The sequence below is a fragment of the Oncorhynchus masou genome, chromosome 10 (assembly GCF_036934945.1).
Source record: "Oncorhynchus masou masou isolate Uvic2021 chromosome 10, UVic_Omas_1.1, whole genome shotgun sequence".
NCBI lineage: Eukaryota > Metazoa > Chordata > Actinopteri > Salmoniformes > Salmonidae > Oncorhynchus > Oncorhynchus masou.
This window is the reverse complement of record NC_088221.1, coordinates 26,765,871-26,792,285: the sequence shown is the minus strand read 5'-3', so window position 1 is coordinate 26,792,285 and position 26,415 is coordinate 26,765,871. Positions and strand designations below refer to the sequence as shown.

General features: G+C 42.2%; 1 protein-coding gene across 6 annotated transcripts in view; it reads left to right on the top strand.

Moving 5' to 3' along the window:
- The window catches only part of LOC135547434 (MORC family CW-type zinc finger protein 3-like), a 39,961-nt gene extending 13,805 nt beyond the window's left edge, over positions 1–26,156 (top strand). For 2 of the 6 annotated variants that reach the window (XM_064976453.1, XM_064976455.1), the window contains exons 2-18: positions 5,172–5,244; positions 6,980–7,112; positions 7,518–7,756; positions 7,949–8,096; positions 8,384–8,543; positions 12,731–12,859; positions 13,221–13,340; positions 14,388–14,485; positions 14,668–14,775; positions 14,860–14,988; positions 18,129–18,203; positions 18,932–18,974; positions 20,279–20,381; positions 20,766–20,916; positions 21,104–21,926; positions 22,152–22,378; positions 22,529–26,156. In XM_064976453.1, the coding sequence (XP_064832525.1) occupies positions 5,172–5,244; positions 6,980–7,112; positions 7,518–7,756; positions 7,949–8,096; positions 8,384–8,543; positions 12,731–12,859; positions 13,221–13,340; positions 14,388–14,485; positions 14,668–14,775; positions 14,860–14,988; positions 18,129–18,203; positions 18,932–18,974; positions 20,279–20,381; positions 20,766–20,916; positions 21,104–21,926; positions 22,152–22,378; positions 22,529–22,679 (2,910 nt within the window). In that variant the 3' untranslated portion in view covers positions 22,680–26,156. Of the gene's footprint in view, positions 1–5,171; positions 5,245–6,979; positions 7,113–7,517; positions 7,757–7,948; positions 8,097–8,383; positions 8,544–12,730; positions 12,860–13,220; positions 13,341–14,387; positions 14,486–14,667; positions 14,776–14,859; positions 14,989–18,128; positions 18,204–18,931; positions 18,975–20,278; positions 20,382–20,765; positions 20,917–21,103; positions 21,927–22,151; positions 22,436–22,528 lie in introns of all 6 variants that reach the window. The other 4 variants (XR_010456712.1, XR_010456713.1, XM_064976454.1 and 1 more) reach the window with 4 other exon arrangements.
- The last annotated feature ends 259 nt before the right edge of the window (positions 26,157–26,415 follow it).

Genomic DNA, 26,415 nt, shown 5'->3' with positions numbered 1-26,415 from the left:
CAGGGAATTTATTCCATCACACGGTAAATTTGGGGAAAATGGGCTGAACGGAACCAAAGCAAAGAAAGTAAAATGTCAAAGGCCCCTCTCCTACCTTACCTGCCTACCCACTACTTACCTAACTAGCACCACCTGGTGCACTAACCAAAATACAGGGGGTGGTCCACCCAGGTCTTACATAGTGTGTATAGACAGTAAATACTACAGGTTATGCATGCCCGCAGGCCTCTTGCCTATGCACTCCCTAGGTAACTTCCACCCTGGGAACAAATTAAACAGAATACAAACAATTACTATAATCAAAAAGTCCTTTTGTCATAGATATACCTTAGCAGGACCGACTAAAATACTGCCAACAAATGATACCTCTGCAACAACCAACACGATATAACAATAAGCTCTGAGAAACAATCAACACGGGATATACTAATCAGCGCTCTCTCAGCAACAACCCACACAGGATATACTAATCAACTCTAGTTTCTCAGCAACAACCAACACAGGACATACCAATCAGCTCTAGTCTCTCAGCAGCAACCAACACAGGACATATTAATAATCTCTCTCTAACTGGCTTTTTCCAGCTGGAGAAGGAGTCTGTAATTGGATACAGCTGTATCCTCTGACGAGAGGGCGGTGTCAGCTCCAATTAGCAATGGGGCCGACCAATCAGCTGCTTGGGGGAATTTCAGGAAGCCATCCTGAAACACACACATACAAACAAAACCACAACACAAGAACTGGGGAACGTAACATACATCAGCAATGCAGAGCTCTCCCTGTCCTATGCCGTGCCTTGATTGTATTACTGTTGGAAATGTGCATGTACACCCTGGCCCACCTCATGTTGCTAGCCCCAATTCTGACTTGTGCTCTGATATTTGATTCACTGATTTCTGCTCTCATAAAAGCCTGGGTTTTCTGCACGTTAACACTAGAAGATTATTACCTAAAATGGATCAAATGAAAGTGTGGGTTTACAGCTCCAATCCAGATGTTGGTTATTACTGAGACGTGGTTAAGGAAGACTGTTTTGAACACTGATGTTAACCTTTCTGGTTATAACCTTTTTCGGCAAGACGGATCTTCCAAAGGTGGGGGAGTGGCAATCTTTACCAAGGATCACCTTCAGTGCTCGGTTGTCTCCACCAAGTCTGTCCCCAGACAATTTGATTTTCTGATTTTAAGCATTAAACATTCAAATAGCTCTTTGTTGACTATTGCTGGGTGCTATTGTCCTCCATCAGCACCGGCCTGTACCCTACCTGCCCTAAGCTCTCTCCTGGCCCCTTACACAAAGTCTGAATTTGTTCTGCTTGGTGACCTTAACTGGGACATGCTTAAACCACAATGGGACTCCCTAAATCTTTCTCATATTATTACCAATCCCACAAGGTATGACTCCAAACACCCAGAAAAGGCTACTCTCCTCAATGTAATCCTTTCAAATAATCCTGATAGGTATCAGTCTGGTGTTTTCTGTAATGACCTTAGCAATGACTATTTTACAGCCTGTGCTCGTAATGGCTGCTCAGTGAAATGACCTGTCCTGATTTGTCATAGACGCTTGCTTAAAAACTTTTATGAGCAAGCCTTCCTTCATGAACTTGCATCTAAAATGGTATAGAATCAGCTTGATCCCATCTGTTGAAGACAATGGACCTTCCTTTTTGATATTTTCAATGGTAATTGTTAACAAACATGCCCGCTAAAGAAAATGAGAATTAAAAACAGGTTCAGCCCCTGGTTCGACCGTGATCTTGCAGAGTTACTTAAGAATTGCATTTGGCGAGAGGCTCGGCACACGCATACTCAGGCTGACTGGCTATCGTTCAGGCAAATATGAAATAAGTGCACTCAGGCTATCCGGAAGGCCAAAGTTAGTTACTTTGAGGAGCAGTCTCTCTGTTGGTCTAACCACTAGTTCTGGAAAACTGTTAAAGACCTGGAGAATAAACCCTCCTCCTCACAGCTGCCCATGTCCCTTAATGTTGATGATGTGGTTGTTACTGACAAGAAGCACATGGCTGAGCTCCTTAATCACCACTTCATTAAGTCAGGATTCCTATTTGTCTCAGCCATGCCTCCTTGCCCGTCCAACATTTCCCGTCCCACCCCTTCTAATGCGACTATCCCCGATGCTTCTCCCTCTTTTTCTCCTGCCCCCCTACAAAGTTTCTCCCTGCAGGCAGTCACTGAGTCCTAGGTGCTAAAGAAGCTCATTGACCCCCAAAAAATATCTGGGTCAGATGGTTTAGACCCTTTCTTCTTTAAGGTTGCTGCCCCTATCATCGCCAAGCCTATCTCCAACCTTTTTAACCTGTCTCTCCTTTCTGGGGAGGTTCCCATTGCTTGGAAGCCAACCACGGTTCATCCTTTATTTAAAGGGGGAGATCAAGCTGATCCTAAATGTTATAGGCCTATTTCTATTTTGCCCTGTTTATCAAAGTGTTGGAAAAACTTGTCAATAGTCAACTGACTGGCTTTCTTGATGTTTATAGTATTCTCTCTGGTATGCAATCTGCTTTCCGCTCCGGTTATGGATCTGTCACTGCAACCTTCAAGGTCCTCTTGATGTCACCATTGCCCTTGATTCTAAGCAATATTGTGTTGCTATTTTTATTGACTTGGCCAAAGCTTAAGATACGGAAGACCATTCCATTCTTGTGGGCCGGCTAAGGAGTATTGGTGTCTCTGAGGGGTCTTTGGACTGGTATGCTAACTACCTCTCTCAAAGAGTGCAGTATATAAAGTCAGAAAATCTGCTGTCTCAGCCACTGCCTGTCACCAAGGGAGTACCACAAGGCTCAATCGTAGGCCCCACGCTCTTCTCAGTTTACATCAACAACATAGCTCAGGCAGTAGGAAGCTCTCTCATCCATTTATATGCAGATAATACAGTCTTATACTCAGCTGGCCTCTCCCCGGATTTTGTTTTAAATACTTTCTTAGTGTCCAACACGTTTTCTCTACCCTTAACCTCTCTGGGATATGTGGGACGCTAGCCTCCCACCTGGGAAAATGCAGAGCGCCAAATTGAAATAAATTACTATAAAAATCGAACTTTCATTAAATCACACATGCAAGATAGCAAATTAAATCTACACTTGTTGTGAATCCAGCCAACATGGCAGATTTCAAAAAGTATTTTCGGCGAAAGCAAACAATGCTATTATCTGAGGATAGCACCACTGTAAACAAAGAGAGAAAAGCATATTTGAACCCTGCAGGAGTGACACAAAACGCAGAAATAAAAAGTATAATTCATGCTTTACCTTTGACAAGCTTTTTTGTTGGCACTCCAATATGTCCCATAAACATCACAAATGGTCCTTTTGTTTAATTAATTACGTCGATATATATCCAAAATGTCCATTTATTTGGCACGTTTGATCCAGAAAAACACCAGTTCCAACTTGGGCAACGTGACACAAAATATCTCAAAAGTTACTGTACCTGTAAACTTTGCCAAAACATTTCAAACTACTTTTGTAATACAACTTTAGGTATTTTTTTACGTAAATAATCGATAAAATTGAAGACGGGATGATCTGTGTTCAATACAGGAGGAAAACACACTGTAGCTAGCTTTCTGGTCACGCGCCTCTATCTAACAGTACACTTCAAGTGACCCTCGTTCAAGATGGCCATACTTCTTCATTACACAAAGGAAAAACCTCAACCAATTTCTAAAGACTGTTGACATCCAGTGGAAGCGATAATCCACATCCTTAGAAATCTGGATTCCCAATGAAAACCCTTTGAAAAGAGAGTGACCTCAAAAAAAAAAGTCTGAATGGTTTGTCCACGTGGTTTCACCTGCTAAATAAGTTCTGTTATACTCACAGACATGATTCAAACAGGTTTAGAAACTTCAGAGTGTTTTCTATCCAAATCTAACAATATGCATATCTCATCTTCTGGGGATGAGTAGCAGGCAGTTGAATTTGGGCATGCATTTCATCCGGACGTGAAAATACTGCCCCCTGTCACCAACAAGTTAACCTTGTTCTGAACACCTCGAAAACAAAGGTCATGTGGTTTGGTAAAAAGAATGCCTCTCTCCCCACAGGTGTGATTACTAGCTCTGAGGGTTTAGAGCTTGAGGTAGTCACCTCATACAAGTACTTGGGAGTATAGCTAGACGGTGCCCTGTCCTTCTCTCAGCACATATTAAAGCTGCAGGCTAAAGTTAAATCTAGTCTTGGTTTCCTCTATCGTAATCGCTCCTCTTTCACCCAGCTGCCAAACTAACCCTGATTCAGATGACCATGCTAGATTACGGAGACATCATTTATAGATCGGCAGGTAAGGGTGCTCTCAGCGGCTAGATGTTCTTCACCATTCGGCCATCAGATTTTCCACCATTGCTCCTTATAGGACACATCACTGCACTCTATACTCCTCTGTAAACTGATCTTCTCTGTAGACCCGTTGCATGACCCACTGGTTGATGCTAATTTATGAAACCCACTTAGGCCTCATTCCCCTTATCTGAGAGATCGACTGCAGCCCTCATCCTCCAGATAGAACACCCGTTCTGCAAGTCACATTCTGTTAAAGGTCCCCAAAGCACACACATCCCTGGGTCGCTCCTCTTTTCAGTTTGCTGCAGCTAGCGACTGGAACGAGCTGCAACACACACTCAAACTGGACAGTTTTGTCTCTGTCTCTCATGGACACTCTTACTGACAGTTGTGGCTGTTTTGTGTGAAGTATTGTTGTCTCTACCTTCTTGCCCTTTGTGATGTTGTCTGTGCCCAATAATGTTTGTACCATGTTTTGTGCTGCTACCATGATGTGTGCTACCATGTTGTTCTGTTTTGTTGCTACCATGCTGTGTTATCATGTGTTGCTGCCCTGCTATGTTGTTGCCTTAGGTCTCTCTTTATGTAGTGTTTTCTCTATTGTTGTGATGTGTGTTTTGTCCTATATTTATTTATATTGTATACATTTTTTATCCCAGGCTCCCGTCCCCGTCATTGTAAATAAGAATTTGTTGTTAACTGACTTGCCTAGTTTTATAAAGGTTAAATAAAAATACAATTAAACTAAGGGCAAGAGTAGGCCTAACTTAACCCAGGAGGTGGTAATACGCAAAAATAAAATCCCATTTCATGTTGTCCACATTTGTATAGTGTAACTCTAATCCTCTGCCCCTTCCTTTACAGCTATGTCCAATGTTCCTCCACACAAACTCCACCAGCCACACCTGGCCCTTCAGCGCCATCGCTGAACTAATAGGTGAGTCATCGTCATATTGTCCAATCACAAAACCAGTGTTTTCCTACCTTTTTTAACCCTGATATGCATTGATGGGATAAAACATTCTAAGGCACACCTAAAATGTCCCTATTCATTTATTTAGTGGTAATGCCCTCCCTGCAAACAATAATGAGTCGTTAGGAGATGGTCACCTAAAATCGTCAGGATGTTGTGTCAGGGTCCCCTGGAGGTTTTGTTTATTTCTAGCTTGGTCCCGGGGATGTCCCTAAGGACTTTTTAGGATGTTCTTGGGACGTTGTGTCATGGTCCCCTGGTGGATTTGTCTAGTTCCCGGTTGGTCCTGAGTATGTCACCGAGGACGTTCTTGGGATGTTGTGTCATTGTCCCCTGAAGGTCTACCGAATGTTATTCAGACGTTGTCATGGACCCCTGGAGGTTTTTGACTAGTTTCCGGTTTGTCCCAGGGATGTCACCTGATGGTCGCAAAAATGAAATCAATGAGCGAATACTCAGATTAATTGATAACTAAAATATCAGTGCAGATGGCACTCTTTTGCTAAATGCAGAGATTAATAAATGTGTCCATCAATCTCTCCTTCTCTTATCTCCATCTTTCTCTGTGTCCCTGTATCTCACACTCTTGATTTCCTTCCATATCCTCACTATTCTTAACCCATCACACTATTTCTCTGTCTTTTTACCTCTACCTGGAGCAATAAATGCTTTGGATATATTCATATATTTCATCAGCCAGTGTCTCCCATCTACTCGGTATATACACACACACACACACACACACACACACCCACACACACACATTGACAACCCTCCTCACCCCTACCATTATGGCTTTGGACAGGCCTTTGGATTCAAGCCTACTACTCCAGACAGAATAATGGAGAGAGAGGGTGGGCTCTGCAATAAAATATAGTAGTACAAAAATTGCAGTAGGGAGGACATGTGAAAAGGAGATGGCTGGATTAATAGAGGGATTGATTTGAAAATAGTTGGGGAGAGTGGGAGACCAGACCACATGTTTGTGTTAGCCTGATGTTACAGTGGTGTCTTGAGGATATAGCATCAGTATAAGAGGCTGGGGTTGCATCCTCCGTGACAGCTGTCCCAGACAGGCTGTTCTAAAGGAGAAAACACATTGCACCGAATGACGGTTTGTCTTTCGTTTCCCAGTTTCTTTCAGCTTTTTGTGATTTTGGGACCAACCCCCAGTAGGTGTCAACATTTCTAGATAACGAATTGATTTGCAGTCAATATGCAAATGAAGGCTGTCACTTTGTTCAGCGGTATGTACTCTTGGTCTGCAAACGCTACCGGTGTGTCCAAGCCTTAATGGTTCACATTGCACAATCAACAAAGGGGGACATGTTCTATCTATCACACTTTACATGACACCATTTTGAATGTTGAATTTCTTGGGGGGTCTAAACCGCTCGTGGTGTGGTAGTTTTACACAGCAGTAGCAACACAGCTGGTAGGTGGATGGTTTGGCTTGGACTGCTAGGCGGGTTTGGTGTGGATGTGCCGGCTTGGCCATAGTCTTGTTCTCATTGAAAAGCAATAACAAGGTGGCATGGGTAGTCTAGTATAGGGTTTTATCATCTACACTATGAAAGGAACTGGTTATTTGCATAGCAACATACTGTAATAACAATACTCTTTATGTGCCAAAGTAATTTTCAGTGTATTCTGTGTATGCACCTATGCTTACATCCTCTATCTCTATATCTTTCACCAGACAATGCCTATGATCCTGATGTTAACGCCAAGCAGTTCTGGATTGATAAGACCCAGATCAAAAAGCAAGACTGCCTCATCTTCATGGACAATGGAAATGGAATGGACTATGAAAAGATGCACAAGATGCTCAGGTAAGGACAGTTTTTCAACGACTACCACTACTATAGCAGGATAAATCAGGTTATATCTTGACAAAAGTCCTGCAGAGACCTTCCTTGGGATCATCCCAAGACATCCTGACAACTGGTATATTGATGAATGTTCTGAGAATGTCCTAAAAACGCTCTGACACAGTCCTCCATAATGTCAGGGGAACTTACAGGGAACTAGGCAAAAGTCCCCTAGAGAATGTTCCTTTAGGACCATTATTTTATGTTTTAAAGACTGGAAAAACAGATGTTCAGATCACGTCCTTAAAACATCCTAAGGGATGTCCCTGGAACAAACCAGAGACAAGTCTTATGCTGTACTATAAGAATGCACGTTTACGATTGATGTACACAAAAATAGCATGTTTCTCTCTTTTTCTCTTTCAGCTTCGGTTACAGTGATAAGAGAGTCATAAATGGCAAGCACCCGATTGGTCTCTATGGTAACGGCTTCAAGTCCGGGTCCATGCGTCTGGGGAAAGATGCCATTGTGTTCTCGAAGTCGCAAGATGGAGACACCATGCAAGTAGGCATGCTCTCCCAGAGCTACCTGGCACAGATCAAAGCAGACGAGATCATTGTGCCCATCATCTCCCTCCAATGTGTCCCACACAGCCAGTATAAGTATATCCTTTTATAGAGAGACTATACACATAGTGCCCAAACTGTCATCACCTCCAAACAGGTTGGATTTAGATCCCTCTATAGATGTGCATATACAGTGTTATTTTATAGCGCCAACCTTCAATACTGTTAGCTATTTGTCTATCTACCTTTTGTGTTGTCCCTGTGTGTGTTGTCCTTGACTTCCGGTGCACTCAATGTGAATGAGAAGCACAAGGCTAGTCTGCAGGACATCCTGCACTACTCTATCTTTAATACGGAGAACGAGCTGCTCGAAGAGCTCAAAGCCATCAGCTCCACAGGCTCCTCGGGAACACGCATTATCGTCTGGAACCTGCGCAGGTCAGACACACACACGCATTCTCTTCCTTTTCCTTCTCCTACATCTATTGGGTTTTGCTATGTGGGATTTTACTTTCAAATATCACTTCTCCCTCTGCCTCTATGAAAGCCCTTGGTCGAATTTTCAGTTTCACTTCTGTTTTCTCCATAATCAAAACCTAAAATTCCACCATTAGGGGTCGGCAGAGAGGCCTTTTTTGAAGTGTGGCGCAAGTGTGGAGCAAGTGTGGAGCAAGGTCAGCTGTTGAGTAAGAGTCTATACAGGAAGCGTTTGTTATTGTCCACAGGACGATAACACGACCGACAGAATTTGATTTCACGACATTCAGCGACGACATCAAAATCCCATTAGATGTCCCATTGAATGGGTTGAAGAGCAACAGTGAGCAATACAGAGCAATACAGTCAGAGCTGCTCACCAAACCAGAGAGTTACTACTCGCTACGTGTAAGTGATGACTGAGTATACTGATTATAATGTTATTGATTTACCATACAGCATTTTGCCTTTTGTCAACCTTAGAACTTCTAAGATTGACTCAAATACAGTGCCTAGTGAGTCTACACACCCCTTGTACAGTCTTCACATTTTGCTGCCTTAAAATTCAATCTGACTGATCTTCACAACCCACTCCAAATTGTCTCAGTGTAAAGAAACTTATAGAAACTTTCCCAGATTAACCCAAATGCATAACCATGCTAGCAATTGAAAGGGAAAAGTTAGGAGATTATGGGAAAACTATTAGACCAAAGTTGAGGACACATTTCACCTGACACAAGACTGAATCCAAACATTGCGCTTTAAACCTAAACTTAGAACGTACACTCTCATCAAAGAGAACGACACCCCTGAACCATATGTTTGCCTGAACCTAACAAAAATCTAAAGGTCAGTTTGTGCCGATCCGTCACCCTCCCTCTGGCTATAGAGATGGGTAGATTTAACAGAGTGCCTGAAGAGGAAAGACTTTGCCTGCTGTGAAATCTTGGGAAAATTCGAAAACAAAGTCCATTTAGTGTTTTATTGCCCGCTGTATAACGATCTGAGACATGTTTTTAGTTGTTGATAACCCTGAAGGATTCTGGTTACGAGACAAGCAGAGGCTTGAATTTTGTTTCAGACAGGGCGTGCTTGAGATTGCTCAGTTTGTTAACAATGCCTGGAGGAGAATGAGAAGTGTACTGTATATATATACATACATACATACATATATGTATACATACATATACATACAGTTGAAGTCGGAAGTTTACATACACCTTAGCCAAATACATTTAAACTCAGTTTTTCACAATTCCTGACATTTAATCCTAGTAAAAATCCCCCGTCTTAGGTCAGTTAGAATCACCACTTTATTTTAAGAATGTGAAATGTCAGAATATTAGTAGAGATAATTATTTATTTCAGATTTGATTTCTTTCATCCCATTCCCAGTGGATCAGAAGTTTATATACACTCAGTAAGTATTTTGTAACATTGCTTGTAAATTGTTTAACTTGGGTCAAACGTTTCGGGTACCCTTCCACAAGTTTCCCACAATAAGTTGGGTGACTATGGCCCATTCCTCCTGACAGAGCTGGTGTAAGTCAGGTCTGTTGGCCTCCTTGCTCGCACACGCTTTTTCAGTTCTGCCCACAAATTCTCTATGGCATTTAGGTCAGGGCTTTGTGATGGCCACTCCAATACCTTGACTTTGTTGTCTTTAAGCCATTTTTCCACAACTTTGGGGTCAAAGTTGTGGCAAACTATTGTTTGTACAGATGAACGTGGTACTTTTAGGTGTTTTGGAAATTGCTCCCAAGGATGAACCAGACTTGTGGAGGTCTACAATTTTTTTCCTGAGGTCTTATCTGATTTCTTTTGATTTTCCCATGATGTCAAGCAAAGAGGCACTGAGTTTGAAGGTAGGCCTTGAAATACATCCACAGGTACACCTCCAATTGACTCAAATGATGTCAATTAGCCTATCAGAAGCTTCTAGCCATGACATAATTTTCTGGAATTTTCCAAGCTGTTTAAAGGCACAGTCAACTTAGTGTATGTAAACTTCTGACCCTCTGGAATTGTGATACGGTGAATTATAAGTGAAATAATCTGTCTGTAAACAATTGTTGGAAAAATTGCTTGTGTCATGCACCAAGTAGATGTCTTAACCAGACTTGCCAAAACTATAGTTTGTTAACAAGAAATGTGTGGAGTGGTTGAAAAACGAGTTTTAATGACTCCAACCTAAGTGTATGTAAATGTCCGACTTCAACTGTATGTACTTATACAGTGCATTCGGAAGGTATTCAGACCTTGACTTTTTCCACATTTTGTTACGTTACAGCCTTATTCTAAAATGGACTCAATAAATGTTTTCCCTTATCAATCTACAAACAATATCCCATAATTACAAAGCGAAAACAAGTTTACATTTTTTTGCAAATGTATTACAAGTCAAAAACAGGAATACTTTATTTACATAAGTATTCAGACCCTTTGCTATGAGACTTGAAATTGAGCTCAGGTGCAACTTGATTGGAGTCCACCTGTGGTACTTAAATTGATTGGACATGATTTGGAAAGGCACACTCCTGTTTATATAAGGTCCCACAGTTGACAGTGTATGTCAGAGCAAAAACCAAGCCACGAGGTCAAAGGAATTGTCCGTAGAGCTCCGAGACAGAATTGTGTCGAGGCACAGATCTGGGGAAGGTTACCGAAAGATGTTGGCAACATTGAAGGTCCCCAAGAACACAGTGGTCTCCATCATTCTCAAATGTATGAAGTTTGGAAGCACCAAAACTTTTTAGAGCTGACCACCCGGCCAAACTGAGCAATCAGGGAGGAGGGGCCTTGGTCAGAGAGGTGACCTAGAACCCGAAGGTCACTCCGACAGACCTCCAGAGTTCCTCTGTGGAGATGGGAGAACCTTCCAGAAGGACAACCATCTCTGAAGCACTCCAACAATCAGGCTTTTATGGTGGCCAGACGGAAGCCACTCCTCAGTAAAATACACATGACAGTGTTACGCTATGAATATTTCCTTTAACCTCTCACAACAGCCTGCTTGGAGTTTGCCAAAAGCCACCCAAAGGACTCTCAAACATGAGAAACAAGATTCTCTGGTCTGATGAAACTCAGATTGAATTATTTGGCCTGAATGCCAAGCATGACGTCTGGAGGAAACCTGGCACCATCCCTACGGTGAAGCATTGTGGTGACGGCATCATGCTGAGGGGATGTTTTTCGGTGGTAGGGACTTGGAGACTAATCAGGATCTAAGGAAAGATGAACGGAGCAAAGTAGAGACAGATCCTTGATGAAAACCTGCTCCAGAGCCCTCAGAACCTTAGACTGGGGCAAAGGTTCTCCTTCCAACAGGACAACAACCCTAAGCACAAAGCCAAAACAACACATTAGTGGCTTCGGGACAAGTCTCTAAATGTCTTTGAGTGGCCCAGCCAGAGCCCAAACTTGAACCCGATCGAACATCTCTGGAGAGACCTGAAAATAGCTGTGCAGCGACGCTCCCCATCCATCCTAACAGAGCTTGAGATGATCTGCAGAGAAGAATGGGAGAAACTCCCCAAATACAGGTGTGCCAAGCCTGTAGCGTCATACCCAAGAATACTCAAGGCTGTAATCGTGGCCAAAGGTAATTTAACAAAGTACTTAGTAAAGGCTCTGAATACCTATGTAAATGTGATATTTCAGCTTTTTATTTTTTATAAACTTGCTAAAATGTCAACCTGTTTTTGCTTTGTCATTATGGTGTATTGTGTGTAGATTGATGAGGAAAAAATATATTTAATCAATTTTAAAATAAGACTGTAACGTAACAAAATGTGGAAAAAGTCAAGAGGTCTGAATACTTTCGAATGCGCTGTATATGTTGCCCAAAGAGTTGTGCAAGATTGGTAGAATCTTATCTACAATTGTTCACAGCTTGTAATGGCTGCTAAAGGTGCTTCCACCAAGTATTAAGTATGGGGTGTGAAGACATATGCAATCAATTATTAATTTGGAAAATTGTAATGTCCGGGGTGTAGTGGGTGAGAAGTCAGGCGCAGGAAGCAGAGTTCAGGGTAGTGCTAATACCTTTTAATGCACAACAACGGTGAACATACGCCAACCCCACAAAACACGGGGCGCCCACCAAAACAAATGCCCCAAACACGGGGGACTTGAACAGTCCAGCAAAAACCCAAGCAAATGGGAAAGCCATGACACACAGACGTGTACACACGTACATCAAACAATCCCGCACAACCAGGCCTGCTGGTAAATAAAGCCCGACCAATCAGCCTAAAACAAACACAGGTGAAACCAATAAACAGAAAAGGGGAAAAGGGATCAGTGACAACTGTAGGCTGGTGATGACGACCGCCGAGCGCCACCCGAACAGGAAGGGGAGCTACCTTCGGTAGGAGTCGTGACAAAAATGTTCTATAATTTTTCTTTCACTTTGAAAATGTTGTGATCGGTAGCAAGAAATATCTAATTTAATCCCATTTTATTTAATTCTAAGGCAGCAAAACGTGAAGACTATGCAAGATGTGTGAACCTCGTCCTTTGACTAGTTTTATGATTTTGTATGTGTGAAATATTTCATATTTTGATTGTTTATCAAAGTGTTGTTGTGTGCTCAGGCATACTGCAGTATTCTGTACCTGAAGCCCCGGATGCAGATCATAATTCGAGGTCAGAAAGTGAAGACTGAGCTCATCTCCAAGAGCCTGGCTTGCATTGCTAAGGACCATTACAAGCCCAACTTTGTGGTATCCTTCCTCACCCCGGAGCCTCTCTGGATGGATTTAGTCTGTGTGTGTGCGCATGTTGTCATATCCTCGAGACCACACAAATTTTGTTTGCATTTGGAGGGAAATTAGAAATAGGAAAATATGGGTAGTATGCTCTATATACAAGACATACCATCAGTCACTGCTATAGACGCAATACATTATAAGCTTGCAATAATCAGTTACCTATCGTTAGCTAATTATAAGTTAAATGTATTCCATAGTTGGATGTTCATGTTCAACATAGTGATACAATACGGTATTTTTCATAAGGGGGAAAGGGATATATATATGCCACTGCTCTCCTTTCTGTTTGAGTTGTCCTTAAGTCCTATACCAGAACAAACGCATCCCCGTGACCTTTGGGTACAACACCAAGTGCAAGGACCAATACGGCATCATGATGTACCACAAAAACCGCCTTATCAAAGCCTATGAGCGAGTGGGCGTTCAACTCAAGGTATAATATTGTATGTGCATGTGCATAAGAAAAATGACTGCCATCCATTGTGGTACTCAGATGCTTCTATTGTGGGACTTGTATTCGGAAAGTTTTCAGATCCCCTTGACTTTTTCCCCAAAAAATATGTTACAGCCTTATTCTAAAATGGATTAAATTGTTTTTCCCCCTCATAAATCTACACACAATACCCCATAATGACAAAGAATACACAGTTGTTGTTTTTTTCAAAGAAATAATGAAATATCACATTTACATAAGTATTCAAACCCTTTAGTTAGTACTTTGTTGAAGCACCTTTGGCAGCGATCACATTCGTGAGTCTTCTTGGGTATGACGCTACAAGCTTTGCACAACTGTATTTGGGGAGTGTCTCCCATTCTTCTTTGCAGATCCTCTCAAGCTTTGTTAGGATGGATGGGGAGCGTCACTGCAGGTCTCTCCAGAGATTAGATGGGGTTCAAGTCCGGGCTCTGGCTGCGCCACTCAAGGACATTTAGAGACTTGTCCCGAAGCCACTCCTGCATTGTCTTGGCTTTGTGCTTAGAGTCGTTGTCCTGTTGGAAGGTGCCCCAGTCTGACGTCCTGAGTGCTCCGCAGCAAGTTTTCATCAAGGATCTCTCTGTACTTTCCTCCGTTCATCTTTCCCTCGATCCTCAACGTACAATTCCTTCAGCCTCATGGCTTGGTTTTGTGCCTTACCAAATCATGTCCAATCAATTGAATTTACCACTGGTGGACTCCAAGTTGTAGAAACATCTCAAGGACGATCAATGGAAACATGATGCCCCTGAGCTCAATTTCGAGTCTCATAGTGAAGGATCTGAATGCTTATGTAAATAAGATACATTTTATTATTAATAAATGTGCAAAAAAATTATACAACCCTGTTTTCGCTGTAGATTGTTAAGGGAAACAATTTAATCAATTTTAGAATAAGGCTGTAACGTAACAACATTTGGAAAAAGCGAAGCGGTCTGAATACTTTCCGAATGCACTGTATATCCTGTCACTGACCCCATAACCACCTCTACCCCCCTCCCTCAGGCCAACAACCAAGGTCTCGGGGTTATTGGGGTCATCGAGTGTAACTTTCTGGAGCCCACCCACAACAAGCAGGATTTTGACAATACTGACAAATACAGGTAATGAGGAGAGTGCTCCATTCAAGAACATGTCCTGAGGAACTGTTTTCCACTCAATAAAACAAAACTATTTATCGTCAATCTGCCCACACTCACTTTAAAGATGGTGTACTTTCAATAATCTAGTTGAATAAATCAGCACTAGGTGAACTGTCTGTTTATTTCTTATTTTCTATGTGCAGGAAAACCATCAACAACTTGGGGGTAAAGCTGGAGGACTACTGGAAAGAGATACGCTTTAAGAGAAACAAAGAAGATCCTAGCAGCACCACACCAGTGGAAGACACCATGTAAGTAAAACGCTTTTCTGTTTTCCTTTCTCCTCTCTCCATCCCTCCTCTAACTGGTTCTTCTGTGTATCTCTACATCCATAGGAAACGTCCAGACCAGAACTGGGTGCAGTGTGACACCTGCCTGCGCTGGAGGAAGCTGCCAGATGGAATTGATTGCAAACGGCTCCCAAAAGAGTGGTTCTGCCACATGAACCCTGACCCCCAGTTCAGGTGAGTCCCACCTAGATCAAACAATAATACTTATAACAGGTGTTATACAATACACTGAGAATGCCAAACATTAGGAACACCACAGGCTTGTAATTTACCATTTCACCGTAAGGTCTACACCTGTTTTATTTGGCACATGTGACAAATACAATTTGATTTAAGAGTTGCACCCGCCCATTTTGCCCTCAGAACATCTTCAATTCGTCATGGTATGGACTACGTGTCGAAAGCATTCCACAGGGATGCTAACCCATGTTGACTCCAATGCTTCCCACATTTTTTTTACGTGAAAATTCTTGGTTTCTCTCAGTGTACAGGGCCTTTTCGCGGCACATTTGTAAGTCTCTGATTGTCCAAAAGGGGTTTCTCTGTTGTTCTCCTCTGCAGTCGTCTGGTATCCGGTGACTTGTCGTGTAGTCCTGAACAGAACTACAAATTTATTCTCCTTCCATTCGCTCTGGAAGATGCTTCTTTGAAGATAGGCTAGCCAGCCGTGTCGATGGTTCCCAGTGGGGTGATGAGAGTAGTGTACTACAGTGGTTTGAGCAGAGTAGTAGAATGGTTCCATTTCAATTTGCGTTTCTAGATACTTTACTTAGGACAGCTAATCAGCCGTACCAGTGATTGTCTGGGAGGGGACCGTATTGTCTCTACCTCGTGTTGAGATTCAGAGTTCAAACCACTTGAAACGTAAAGCTGCAGTCTCTCTGGTCTGGTATGTTAATTCTTAACCCATCATTTTATACAGTTTGTTCAAAATGAGCGGTTCCATCAACTTGACACGCTCTCTGACCTCATTCAAGGGGGTGGTGACTACTTACTGTGGACAGTTACAGAAACAATTTCCTCCTATAGTTTCTCAAATCACATCCCTTTCCTAACAAAAACACTTTCATCATTTTCATATAGCATGCTCAACAGAGGATGGAAACTTCATACATGTAGTGTGTATACTTTAAGTTACAGTATTTCCTTTATAACATATTTAATGACATCACAAAAAGTACTACCAAAAAAGATATTAGTGGTAACCTGTCTGGGAATGGGGTTCCGCTAACCTCGTTCTGCTAGCGGAACCCCTCGCCAACAGCCAATAAAATTGCAGGGCACCAAATACAAATCAACAGAAATCTCATAAATCAAATTTCTCAAACATACAAGTATTAGGCACCATTTTAAAAATACAATTCTCATGAATCCAGCCACAGTGTTAATTTAAAAAATGCTGTACAGCGAAAGCTCCACAAATTATTGTTAGGTCACGACTAAGTCCAGCCAAAGAGAGGAGCCACAAAAAGCACAAATAGAGATAAAATTAATCACTAACCTTTGATCTTCATCAGATGACACTCATAGGACTTCATGTTACACAATACATGTATGTTTTGTTCGATAAAGTGCATATTTATATCTAAAAATCTAATTTTAAAATCTCATGTTATGTTCAGTTCCAAAACATGCAGTGATTTTGCAGAGAGCCACATAAATTTACAGAAATACTCATTATAAATGTGGATGAAAATACAAGTGTTATGCATGGAACTTTAGATAAACTTCCACCTTAATGCAACCGCTGTGTCAGATTTCAAAAACACTTTACGGAAAAAGCATACCATGCAATAATCTGAATACGGAGCTCAGAGGCCAAACCAGCCAAAATAAATATCTGCCATGTTGCGCAGTCAACATTAGTCAGAAATAGCATTATAAATATTCACTTACCTTTGATCTTCATCAGAATGCACTCCCAGGAATCCCAGTTAAACAGTAAATGTTTGATTTGTTTGATAAAGTTCATCATTTATGTCCATATACCTCATTTTGTTTGGGCGTTTGGTAAACAAATCGAAAAGCGCGTGCAACTTCCAGCGGAAAGGTCGGATGAAAATTCCAAAAACTTTTATTACTGGTCGTAGAAACATATCAAACGATGTATAGAATCAATCTTTAGGATGTTTTTATCATAAATGTTCAATAATGTTCCAACCGGAGAATTCCATTATCTGTAGAAAAGAAATGGAACGAGAGCTAACTCTCTCATGACCGCGCATGGTCAGCTCGTGGGACTCAGGCAGACCTCTGACTCATTCCCCTCTCATTCAGCCCCCCTTCATAGTAGAAGCATCAAACAAAGTTCTAAAGACGATTGACATCTAGTGGAAGCCTTAGGAAGTGCAACATAACCAATATCCCACTGTATCTTCAATAGGGGCTGAGTTGAAAAACGACAAACCTCAGATTTCCCACTTCCTGTTTGGATTTTTTTCTCTGGGTTTTTTCTGCCATATGAGTTCTGTTATACTCACAGACATCATTCAAACAGTTTTAGAAACTTCAGAGTGTTTTCTATTCAATATGCATATATTAGCATATATTAGCATCTGGGACTGAGTAGGAGGTAGTTTACTCTGGGCACGCTTTTCATCCAAAAGTGAAAATGCTGCCCCCTATCCCAATGAAGTTAAGTTGCCTCAGATCATTCCCAACGTTCTATGTTAGAAATATTGTTCCAGTAGTTACTTTTGAACGAGTTAAGAGTTTTGGTGGGAAAAAGTATTCATGAAACAAAGCACATTCCTTGGGTGATTTGGATAGGGAAGGTCTGAGTGTTCTGTCCTTGATTTACAACAGGGTGTGAGGTGTTAACCCCCACCAGTTTCCCCCTCTGTGGGTGAGGGGTAGTCTGGTTGAAGTTATTAATTGCAAAGCTGATCTGACCTATTTGGATTCTCACAGGACAGTCATGACAAAACTGTTGAGTGTAAAAAAACCCAGCAGCGTTACAGTTCTTTGTTGCCTGGCAATTACTACCATGCCCTGTTCAAAGGCACCTATGTCTTGACCATTCACCCGCTGAATGGCACACATACATAATCCATGTCTCAAGGCTTAAAAATCCTTATTTAACCTGTCTTCTCCCCTTCATCTACACTGATGAAGTGGATTTAACAAGTAACAACAGTAAGGGGTCATAGCTTTCACCCGGTCAGCCTATGTCAAGGAAAGAGCAAATGTTCTTAATGTTTTGTATACTCAGTCTATATTGTCTGTGCATGCCTACTTGCCAACCGGTGTGCATGCATTTGTGTGTATTGACGTTGCCACTACAGTATATAGACATTCAGTATCCCCTATTCCAGGAGCTGCACGGTAGAGGAAGAGCCTGAAGACTCCGATGATGACCAACCTTCATACCAGAAAACCTACAAGCAACAGTGAGAACCCAACCATATACTGTATCAATGATGCTGCATCTAAATATATTTGTAATGCATAACTGAACATGTAGGCTATTTGCAGATAATGAACCTTGAGGCTGAAACATGCATCGTTATTTTGTCTGTGCATGGAGTGAAAAAACAACGTTAGGCCTTGCACAAAATGTGTTAAGATTGGCAATAAAGTGCTTTGTATGATTTATTGATGGAGGCAAAATAACCGTGACATGTTTACCATGCTGGCTCGCGGCACAAGTTGCTTGAGTTTTCCAGGATGCTGAGAGTTTTCCCACCACAATACTTGCATTTGGTAGAAGCTGGGCCGTTTACGTTTTACCTGACGCAGGTAAAACATTTTTTGTGTAACATGTTAGACAAAAAAATGGCTTACTATCAAATGCAAAATAGCTAGCTGGCATAGTCAACTGCATGCTTGCAGTCACATGTCAAATGGCATTTGCATATTTATAAGGACAAATGAGCTGGTGTTCAGACTAGAAAAGTGTAAAACCCAAAGAAAACTGTTGACTTGACAGATTCATATGCAAGTGAGATTTTGCCTTCATTTAGCAGCACAGTAGGCAAGGCATTAACATTGTATATAGGCTATTTCATAGAATGTATAGGAGGTGAGATGAATGCAATTACTGATTTTCATGTTCAATCAAATCTAGATGGTGCCAGTGTTTTTTAATATGTCAGTCAATCTGTGTTCTGTTTCACAGTGAAAGGAACACCAAAATGAAGCAGGATAAGAAACGACAACAGGTTAGCTGTCTGTGTGTGTCTGTCCGTCAGTGTATACACTACATAAGCAAAGGTATGTGGAAACCCCTTCAAGTTAGTGGATTTGGCTAGTTCAGCCACATCCATTGTTGACAGGTGTATAAAATCGAGCACACAGCCATGCAATCTCCATAGACAAAAATTGGTAGTAGAATGGCTCGTACGGAAGAGCTCAGTGACTTTCAACATGGCACTATCATAGGATGCCACCTTTACAAAAAAAAAGTACGTTTGTCAAATTTCTGCCTTGCTAGAGCTGTCCCGGTCAACTGTATTGCTCTTATTGTGAAGTGGAAATGTCTAGGGGCAACAATGGCTCAGCAGCGAAGTGGTAGGCCACACAAGCTCACAGAGTGGGACCGTCGAGTGCTGAAGTCTGTCCTCGGTTGTAACACTCACTACCGAGTTCCAAACTGACTCTGGAAGCAACGTCAGCACAATAACTGTTCTACGGGAGCTTCAGGAAATTGGTTTCCATGGCCGATCAGCAGCATACCAGCCTAAGATCACCATGCACAATGCCAAGCATCGGCTGGAGTGGAGTAAAGCTCACCGCCATTGGACTCTGGAGCAGTGGAAACACTTTCTCTGGAGTGACAAATCACGCTTCACCATCTGGTAGTCCGACGGACGAATCTGGGTTCGGCAGATGCCAGGAGAATGCAACCTTCCTAAATGCATAGTGCCAACTGTAAAATTTGTTGGAGGAGGAATAATGGTCTGGGGCTGTTTTTTATGGTTCGGGCTAGGCCCCTTAGTTCGAGTGAAGGAAAATCTTAACGCTACTGCATACAATGACATTCTAGTAGATTCTGTGCTTCTAACTTTGTGGCAACAGTTTGGGGAAGGTCCTTTCCTGTTTCAACATGACAATGCCCTGTTCACAAAGTGAGCTCCAGAGCTCTGACCTCAACCCCATCAAACACCTTTGGGATAAATTGGAAAGCTGACTGCGAACCAGGCCTAATCGCCCAACATCACTAATGCTCTTGTGGCTAGAATGGAAGCAAGTCCCAGCAGGAATGTTCCAACATCTAGTGGAAAGCCTTCCCAGAAGAGCGGAGGCTGTTATAGCAGCAAAGGGGGGGACCAACTCCATATGAATGCCCATGACTTTGGAATGAGATGTTCGACAAGCAGGTGTCCACATGCTTTTAGTCATGTAGTGTATGTCACACCCTGGTTCATGATAATGTTATGCACACAAATGTTTTGTTCTCCCTAATGTGTTGTGTACCCTACCCAAACTACCCTGGTGTGTGTGTGTGTGTTTGTGTGTGTGTCAGAATGAAGATGAGCAGAAGAAGGCAGAGCAGATGCAGATTAAGGCTCTGGCTCAGAAGAACAAGACTCCGAAGCACCAGAGGATCTCTTGCCTCGCCAAAGCATGTAAGTCTACTGTATGAGCTGTGTGTGCATGTGTTATGTTGATGGGGATGTTTTTAATAATGTTGGTATTGATATACATGTGCGTCTCTTCATATCAAATTTATTTATAAAGCCCTTCTTACATCAGCTGATGTCTCAAAGTGCTGTACAGAAACCCAGCCTAAAACCCCAAACAGCAAGCAATGCAGGTGTAAAAGCACGGTGGCTAGGATAAACTCCCTAGGAGGAAACCTAGAGAGGAACCAGGCTATGAGGGGTGACCAGTCCTCTTCTGGCTGTGCCGGGTGGAGATTATAACAGAACATGGCCAAGATGTAGGGACCAACCCTTCCTCCAAAAACATTTCCCTAATCTCTACCGTGTGCTTTCTGTCAACCCCTCCAGCCCCTTCAACCCCTCCGGCCCCTTCAACCCCTCCGGCCCCGTCAACCCCTCCGGCCCCGTCAACCCCTCCGGCCCCTTCAACCCCTCCGGCCCCGTCAACCCCTCCGGCCCCATCAACCCCTCCGGCCCCGTCAACCCCTTCAAACCCAAGGTAGGCCCACTGTCTGAGTGGTAGGGTCTCTCCTCCCTTGAATTCTCTCTCTCTCTCTCACTCTCTCACTCTCTCATAGTGTTTGTAATTCATATCATTGCCACAGGGGACAGAGATTTTCTGTAAATAATCATCATTATTCATTCAATAGTGCATCAAGTGATAAGCCCCCATACCCTCTCTACAGAATGAAGAGAACCCTGGCCATGACCCCTGAAAGTGAGACAAAAAAACCCAGGTTGAATGGTATCCACAACAACACCCCCATGGAGACTGTATCACCGGCTGCTGAAACAACCATGTCATCCACGTCAGTCATCATTCCTGTTGACGATGACGACGATAACATCATGGATGACGATGACATTATGATCTTGGAGATCAACAGCACCCCTATTCAGAAGAAGGCAACCTTTGACCTTGCCATGGTAAAATCAGAGAGCAGGGCAATGGAGACACCTTCTGGCACTGGCAATGTTAAAACTAGCTGCACAGGAACAAGCTCTGTGGAGATGGGAACTGCGGCGACCAGCTACTTCCCTCCACCACCTTCTTCAGAGCAGGTGAGCATCACCACCCAGACAGAGATCAGGAGCAAAGTGAAGGATGAAGATGAGGAGCACAAGGGGAAAAGGGAGAAGGAGGAAAAAGTTAAGGACAGAACCGAACCAGGCCCTTCCACACCAAACCCACCCTCTGCTGGCCCATCCACACCAGGCCCATCCTCTTCTGGTTCATCCGCCCCAGACCCATCAGGCCATCCTATGATTGACCTCCGTAACCTGTCAGTGGCCCAGGAGCAGCAGGACCAGCTGCTGGAGCTCATGCAGGCTGCAGCCCACGAGAGGGACCAGTTCAAGGAGCAAGTCAACAAGTTGACCTCCCAGCTCCATAACCTGGAGGGCAGCATGCAGGAGCTCTCCCAGGCCACTGTGAAGAGAGAGCACTGCCACCAGGCCTGTCAGACTGGAGAAGGAGGGGAAGAAGGAGAGCAGTCGGAGAGGATTAAGGTCAGTCACCAGCTGGCCATCTTGTAGCCTCATATATATTTGTATGCTGTTAATATTTAATGAGTAAGATTTGCCCAGCAGCTGTCGGTACAGTTAGTATTTGTTAAATGGGCAATGCAGTGTGCGAAAGAACATTGCCAGGGTGTCTATCTGATATCTCCTTCCTCTCCCCATAATCCTTTGTCATCCATCCCCTCTGTGACCTGCCTGCTCCCCAATTTACAGGTTGAGATTATAGAGGAGGAGAGGGGCAACCTCTGGTCTCTTTGTGAGACACTGCAACAGGACGTGGTGGAGCTGAGGAGGGAGAAACAAGAGTGGGGGAGAGAGAAACAGGAGAGAGAGAAACAAGAGAAAGAGAAACAGGACAGAGAGAAACAGGAGAAAGAGAAACAGCTGAGAGAGAAACAGGAGAGCGAGGGAGCTCAGACATCAGCTGACCAGGCAGAGAGGTGAGACGGGGGGGCCACTAGTGCTGCTAATGGCTCGACCTCGGATACGCCCCAGACGTGAGGATAAGATTGTTTCCTTCAGTATTAATTTCTGACAGTGTACATGTTGACAATCTGTTTTTCTGTCTGTCTCTGTCTCTTTCTCTCTAGCAGACTGAGGGAGCTTCGGAGGAGTGTTGGTCGTCTCCTGGTCACGTTTGTCCCAGCGCTGGACCTCGAACAAGTAAACTATGACTGTTCAGTCATTGACGAAATCCTCGACCAGGTTCTTACTGACGTGGAGTCCATGGGGCCTGTGTAGGTGCCTGTGGGCGGGATATGGATGGACGGGTTGTCATCCATCTTACTCTGTAAGGTGAGGCAAACTTGGGGATAGTTACAGATAATTCCTGCCTACCTTTTCACACTTTTAAAAATGGTTTTATAGGTATTTTTTACAAAAAAAAAGGAAATGAACACATAATACCCCATAATAACAAAGTAACAACAGGTTTGTAGAATTTTTTGCAAATCTATTAAAAATAAAAAACAGATACCTTATTTACATAAGTATTCAGACCCTTTGCTATGAGACTCAAAATTAGCCACTCCCAAGTAAAAAGCACATGACAACCCGCTTGGAGTTTGCCAAAAGGCACTCCAAGGACTCTCAGACCATGGTCTGATGAAACCAAGATTGAACTCTTTGGCCTGAATGCCAAACGTCACGTCTGCAGGACACTTGGCACCATCCCTACGGTGAAGTATGGTGGTGGCAGCAACATGTTGTGGGGATGTTTTTCAGCGGCAGGGACTTGGAGACTAGTCAGGATCGAGGCAAAGATGAGCGGAACAAAGTACAGAGAGATCCTTGATGAAAACCTGCTCCAGAGCCCTCAGGATCTCAGACTGGGGCGAAGGTTCACCTTCCAACGGGACAATGAGTGGCCCAGCCAGAGCCCGGACTTGAACACGATCAAACATCTCTAAAGAGACCTGAAAATAGCTGTGCAGCGATGCTCCACATTCAACCTGACAAGAGTTTGAGAGGCTGTAATTGCTGTCAACAAAATACTGAGTAAAGGGTCTGAATACTTATGTAAATGTGATATTTCCTTCTTTTTTTCATATAAATTTGTACACATTTCTAAAAACCTGTTTTTGCTTAGTCATTATGGGGTATTGTGTGTAGGTTGATGTGTGATGTGGGGGGGGGACTATTTAATCAATTATAGAATAAGGCTGTAACGTAACAAAATGAGGAAAAAGTCAAGGGGTCTGAATACTTTCCGAATGCACTGAGTATACAAAACATCAAGAACACCTGCTCTTTCCATTACATAGACTGTCCAGGCGAATCTAGGTGTAAGGTATGATCCCTTATTGATTTCAGTTGTTAAATCCACTTCGTTTATTGTAGATGAAGGGGAGAAGACAGGTTAAAGAAGGATTTTTAGCCTTGAGACAATTGAGATATAGATTGTGTATGTGTGCCATTTAGAGAGGGGGGAGGGGTGTTCCTATTAGGAAGGTATTCCTAATGTTTTGTATACTTTTTAAAAACTTTAATTTTGTTCCATGACCATGGTGGTGTTGTGGAAATTCTTGCACATGGACACTCCAGGTCAATCTGGTAGCTGGTTGAGAGAATGCCTAGAGCGTGCAAAGCTGTCATCAAGGCAAAGGGTGGCTATTAGCAGAATCTCAAATATAAAATATATTTTGATTTGTTTAACACTTTTTTGGTTACAACATGATTCCATATGTGTTATTTCATAGTTTTGATGTCTTCACTATTATTCTACAATGTAGAAAATAGTAAAAATAAAGAAAAACCCTTGAATGAGTAGGTGTTCTAAAACTTTTGACCGGTAGTGTACATCAAACTCCACTGATGAGACATGTTATCATCATATAATCAAGATGAGTCATATTACCCTCAGAGGTATTCTCCTTGTTACTAATCGAGACATGTAATCTAAACATGTTTTCCTTGTTACTAATTGAGACATCCCCTGAGACATGATGTCTCTTAAGAGATTTCTGACACATGCTATCCTCTACTGTAGAGAACATTATAGATCAGCTCACACAGAACTGACAAACTCAGCTCACATTCACTACATATTCACACTTACTAGTCCCCTGACAGCTCTCATTCACTAAATACTTAATAGCTCAATTTCAATCCTCTTATTGTCCAAATTTCAATCGGCTTATTATCCAGATGTCAATCTTAATACTAATAATTTCAATCTATTTCTTATCCACATTTCTATCGGCTTGATATCAAATTTAAAACTTATTATTCAAATTTCAGTTTAATATGTAATTTCTCACAATCACACAACTTTCCCATTCACCTAGTACTATTACCCATGTGCATCTTCTACGATTTTCTTGTCATTACTTGCTATACACCTTATGTATCGTCAACGGTTCTCTTGCCACTACTTGCTATACATATAAATAACACCCCATATTCAAAAATGCCTTGTGTTATTTTGTAGTGGCTGCAGACCACATAGACATTTCTTCTAAATGCCTAGAGTCAGCAGTCAGTGGGGCTTTCCATAGTACCGTTACGCCCTCTTCCTAGTTCTCATAAGACTAGTAAATAGCCTCCTCTCTATAAGACTGGGTACCTTTTTTTGTGTTACTCGCCCTGATTTTATTCTATATCATTTATTTTTATACTGATTTATTTAAATTGACTTACCAGTTGCCGTCCTTCAATTGTTTGTGAATGATGTGTCTCCTCCTGGGCAGCTCACAGCCAAATTCAAATTAAATTACTAAAAATATTTAATTTTCATGAAATCACAAGTGCAATATAGCAAAACACAGCATAGCTTGTTGTTAATCCACCTGGCGTGTCAGATTTCAATAAAGCTTTTCGGCGAAAGCATACCAAGCATTTATGTAGGAACATCTCTCTCAGTAGACAAAATATTACAAACAGCTAGCAGCCAAGTAGATTGGTCGTGAAAGTCAGAAGAGCAATAAATTAAATCACTTACCTTGGATGATCTTCGGATGTTTGCACTCACGAGAATCCTAGTTACACAATAAATGTTCCTTTTGTTCCATAAAGATTATTTTTATATCCAAAATACCTATATTTGTTTGGCACGTTATGTTCAGAAATCCACAGGCTCGAGGGGTCCCGACATCGCAGATGAAAATTCCAAATAGTATCCGTAAAGTGCGTAGAAAGATGTCAAATGTTTTTTTATAATCAATCCTCAGGTTGTTTTTACAATATATAATCGATAATATGTCAACCGGAATGTAGCTTCTTCCATAGGAGAGAGAGAGAAAATGGCTGTTGCGCATGAAAAACTCTGCTGGCACCCAGCCATCCACTGACGTGATGGGTTCTTTCTCGCTCATTTTTCAAAACAAAAGCCTGAAACTATGTCTAAAGACTGTTCACACCTCGAGGAAACCATAGGAAAAGGATTCTGGTTGATATCCATTTAAATGGAGGCAAGGCATCCAATGGAACAGAGCGCTTTCAGGAAAAAGAGCACTTCCTTGTTGAATTTTCCTCAGGTTTTCGCCTGCAATATCAGTTCTGTTATACTCACAGACAATATTTGGACAGTTTTGGAAACTAGAGTGTTTTCTATCCTAATCTGACAATTATATGCATATTCTAGTTTCTGGGCCTGAGAAATAGGCAGTTTAAAATGGGTGTTTTTGTAGCCAAAAATGAAAATATAACTCAAGAAGTTATGGGTGGAATGTTATTATAAGTGTAAACTCAAACTCAAAATAAAATACATTTAAACTCTGACACGGTACATGTGTTCTCTTTTTATAAGGCCATAACCATGTGTATGAGGTGTATACTTTTGTCTCAAAGTAGATTTGTTTAGGACTACTAAGAAACACTGTGACCCTGATTTAGCCCACTGCAGGAAAAGGTTTAAACTGTGGGGCTACTGAGAGAGAGAATACAGTAGACAGAACGGGTCAAAAAGTGATTTTTGACCTATTTTATGTGTCACGTGATTATGCCCATATACAGTGTGGCAAAAAAGTATTTAGTCAGC